Source organism: Rhododendron vialii, chromosome 12a, assembly GCF_030253575.1.
Source record: "Rhododendron vialii isolate Sample 1 chromosome 12a, ASM3025357v1".
Taxonomy (NCBI): Eukaryota; Viridiplantae; Streptophyta; class Magnoliopsida; order Ericales; family Ericaceae; genus Rhododendron; species Rhododendron vialii.
This window is the reverse complement of record NC_080568.1, coordinates 26884551-26888486: the sequence shown is the minus strand read 5'-3', so window position 1 is coordinate 26888486 and position 3936 is coordinate 26884551. Positions and strand designations below refer to the sequence as shown.

Below are 3936 nucleotides of genomic sequence, written 5' to 3'. Positions count from 1 at the left end.
TACATTGGGATAACAACATAAACAGAAAACCTTTCCTCTGCTTTGACTTTACTCACCACAATAAGTGCAGTCTCAACTGGAACCATGTTTGTGCATCCATTGATCTTTCACCCAAAAATGGCAACTTCCAATAAAATACTGGTTCAACATGTAAACCTCTCGGCACGCCTTATTGCTTCGTGAATGCTCCGTTCAACCGGATTTACAGCATTGGTCAATGGATCATAAACTTGGACTTCCCATTCCTTTCGTCGGACATGGTTTCTGGAGTATTTTGGTGATAGCAAGTTTTGAATACCGGACTGGACATGGTACCATTTTTGTTACCGGTATGGTACATACTGGTACCGGTGTAATACCGGGTACATTTTATGGTTCTTCATCACTAGTAAATATGTATTACAAAAATTAAATGTTTAGCTATAAAATTAACAGGATAACAATATATATGCAATCCTGATCTTCTCCCTTGTGCCACACTGCAATTGTTGTATCACTTTTTGATTGCATTCACGGTTATAGTTTACATTCAAGATCACTCCGGATGAAAAGTAGGGCTCCTAGTTCCGGTGATCGTCGTGTTCTTGTCCGCTCTTCTGTTTTTCATCGCCTTTTCGTTTTTTATAAAACAGGAATCACTAAAATGTGACCTTAATTACTTACACTCGTTCAAACTATAGGGCTTTTACAGCTTTTCTTACACTGATTCACACTAGATATCTTGGGCATCTTTTTATACATAATTGAGGGACCAACTTAACACCAAAAGACAGGCTCTTTTTTTACAAACATCTTCACAACTGCAGTCAATCTTCACAAATTCTTTCTTGGGAACCTTAATTCTGGCTTCCAAAATCAAACATTGAAGATAAACTACCTTCCGGGGATTCCCTCAATTTGGAACATCAAGTAAACGTTTGCATAGACACATGATTTCTTCCACCGTTTTGACACTTTCTTTCTTCGTTTTGTGAAGGACCAAGGTACGCCTTGATTCGGACATAGAGGATACTGCCTGCTGCATCGTCCTCCTATTTTGGACCTGCTGAAGCTGAAGATCTACTACTTCCCTCAAGTTGCTGTAGAAACAACACAAGGCTGATTTCTCCAATACACAATTGTACAGAACGTATCGTAGCGAATTAAAATGGGTAACACCGTAATTAACAACTAAGATATACTTGTTTTCTTCATTGATGCTTCTTTCTAAAGTGGTGGAAATGATACTCAAAGACGATGAAACAAGTTTTTTTTGTTGAATGGCTAAAAAAATTTCATGAATCATAAATGCTCAAAAGATGATAACAATGCAATAGGAAAAGAAAATCTGAGTTGTTTGGACGTAGGTTAAATTTTGGCAAGTACCAGCAGTAGAAGAATTTTTTTAAAAGTTAATGTTGAGAAAACCCATGATCTATGAAAAGTTATTGGATGCACTTGGTGCCCACCATGTGGTGTTCCAACATCCTACATGACTGTGTTGAGGGATGTTGGGCACCACTTTGCAGCCAATATTTGAACCGTGAGGTTTAAATTCAATGCGTTGTCAAACATCGTGTTCCATATTTGGTAATTTAACTTGTAAAGACTTCATGAAGCAAGCAAATGCTTTGCGAATTACTAAAATCATTTGGAAGAATTCAGATCTTTGGAAATAAAATAAAGAAAGATTTCATCGATAAATAGTACAAAGAATACAAATAGAGACGACATACCTTGTTAATAGAACATGACTTGATCACGTCATTTAACAACTCGTCTCCAGCTAGTTGCCTCAATCTATAGATCAATTGGGCTCGAGAGATCTTTCTTTTCTGTTAGAACAAAAAAAATGAGTTCTTATGATTTTTTTTTTAAATTACATATAACAAAAAGGATAAACAAAAGATATAATTAAATGAAAATTCCCAAGATTAATAAAACTTTTCTTTTTGGTGTTTAAAAAAAGATAAATGAAAAACAAAAGAAAGCCTACTAATTAGACGAGGAAAATTGCTCATACTACAATTTCCATACATACACATGACGGAACAAACTACCAAACCGCGAGCAATCTATGTTTGTGATCTCGCACATTTAGCTTCTTCATCATCTTACTGAGTTTCCCTCTCATCTTGACAATAGTCGAACAAATAAGAAAAAAAATAAGGGTAAGACAAGAAATGATGAACTTACACGGAATTCGCTTTGATATTTACTTATCAACGTCATTTTTGAATGAGGTAAGACGTTTGCCAGATTGGGAATCAAAACAGAAAACTCTAAACATTGTGTAGTTGGCTTGTACACAGGAGTTCGATCCCGTCCTAAACATTATCAGAATCAAAATGAATGAAGCTTAAAGACACAATATAGGAAGGCCCAAAATGTAAATACATTTCTTTTGATCTACAAAACAAATTTACGCGACAACAATATTGTATTCAGAAAAGAAACAGTAATTTGGCCGTTTACCTCTGACATTGAGAGCTCTGAAACTAACGACGTAGCTGGGAAAGATACAAGAGTTCATGTAAGCCTCCCAAATTATGAATCTTGTTGGTCTCGAAAGATTATGAACTCCGGAATCAAACTCATTAGAGCTTGGTTCGAATTGTTTCGAACCAGGACGTACTTCCTCCATTTTCCCCAATATTACATTGCACAGCAATATGTGCCGGAGCCCATATTCATCCTCAACTGAAGACAATAACCTGCACAGTATTCATAAGGAAAATCGTGCAAAATAATTCGAGTTAATTTTGTCCAAATTTAATAATTAGAGTTGTGGTCAACTGAAAATGAAGAACAATAGTTGTTTCATGCTTACCCATCCATAACGAACTCCAGAGGATACAAATGTATCCCAAAACCATCCTCACCATGGTCCGATTGTCTGCATCTTCGGAACCCATGGGATATAATTCCACAGATTTCGTCCCGTGATCCACCATACCATGCGTGCTTTACGTTAGTATTCCCTCCACATTTCTTCACCATCTTAGCTGAGGAAATGCGGAAAGCTTCCAACCGCCCGTTGGAACCAGACCACGGGATTTTATGGACAGCCGCAACATTTGCGTCCTCCACCATACCCTGAGCAACGCAACCGGTGATGATTTGGTAACATCTGCTTCTTTCATGTATTCTATTCAATCCACTGCTATTGAAATTCCCAAATTCCTCGAAAACCGAAGAAGAAAATGAATCATCTTCGGAATCTGGAATTGGAATTTCATTTTCATCAATGCTGATGGAGACTTGTTCCTCTAGATCACCAAAATGCACATGTTCCATCTATTCATCCACCAAACAATTCAACTGAGTTAGAATCAAAATCATTTGGAGTTGATGAAAAAGTTGAAATGAGAGTATAGGTAATAGAACTTAATTTCTAGACTAGATATACGAAAGACAGAAAAACAAATAGATGAAACAGAGAGAAAAGGCCTTACCTCTGAATTCTGAATTCTGAAAATGAGACTGATGGAAGATGAGCACCCCATACAAGTATATATAGAGGTGACCGGAATATTTTGTCCCCAGAATCTCCACCTCCGCCGTGCCTTTTCCCGCCGCATGCCATCGCGCATTTCCATGTTTTGCTACAAGAAAAGGTTGAATAGGAAACTAAACTCTGTTTCTCATCTATTTGGGGTCCGCTATGTGAATCTATTTTCAAAGTACTCTTTGTCCTAATAATTTTATCTAGCTTTCTAGTTTCTACGGCGACAACACAAGTTATGGCATTGCGGTATCACAAACAAATGTGCAAGAAAAACAAGAGAAAAACATTGATGATAGTGCTTTGATCGTCTTTTAAAATCTAACATTCTCTCTTCACTCGACGTGAAAATTCCAAGACTCTGAAAGAAAACGGGCTATTTAAACTTTTGCGTCTAGTGGATCCAAACTAGTATTTTGGTAATTTTTAGTGCAATACGATATGTGGGGCCC

The 3936-nt window shown here is 37.1% G+C and overlaps 1 protein-coding gene across 1 annotated transcript; it reads right to left on the bottom strand.

Annotated features, from left to right (window-relative positions):
- Nucleotides 1–2401: 2401 nt before the first annotated feature.
- Nucleotides 2402–3276, bottom strand: LOC131309611 (probable inactive poly [ADP-ribose] polymerase SRO2). Its single transcript, XM_058336219.1, has 2 exons — nucleotides 2810–3276; nucleotides 2402–2693 (listed from the first exon to the last, which is right to left on the bottom strand). Exons 1-2 carry the CDS (start codon nucleotides 3274–3276, stop codon nucleotides 2402–2404), a joined length of 759 nt encoding a protein of 252 aa, XP_058192202.1.
- Between the last annotated feature and the right edge of the window lie 660 nt (nucleotides 3277–3936).

Excerpts from the sequence above, each read along its gene's own strand:
- LOC131309611 (XM_058336219.1), bottom strand. The coding sequence starts at position 3,276 with ATGGAACATGTGCATTTTGGTGATCTAGAGGAACAAGTCTCCATCAGC. Across the intron at positions 2,694-2,809 it reads CTGGAGTTCGTTATGGATGG|GTTATTGTCTTCAGTTGAGG; the intron begins GTAAGCATGAAA and ends AATACTGTGCAG.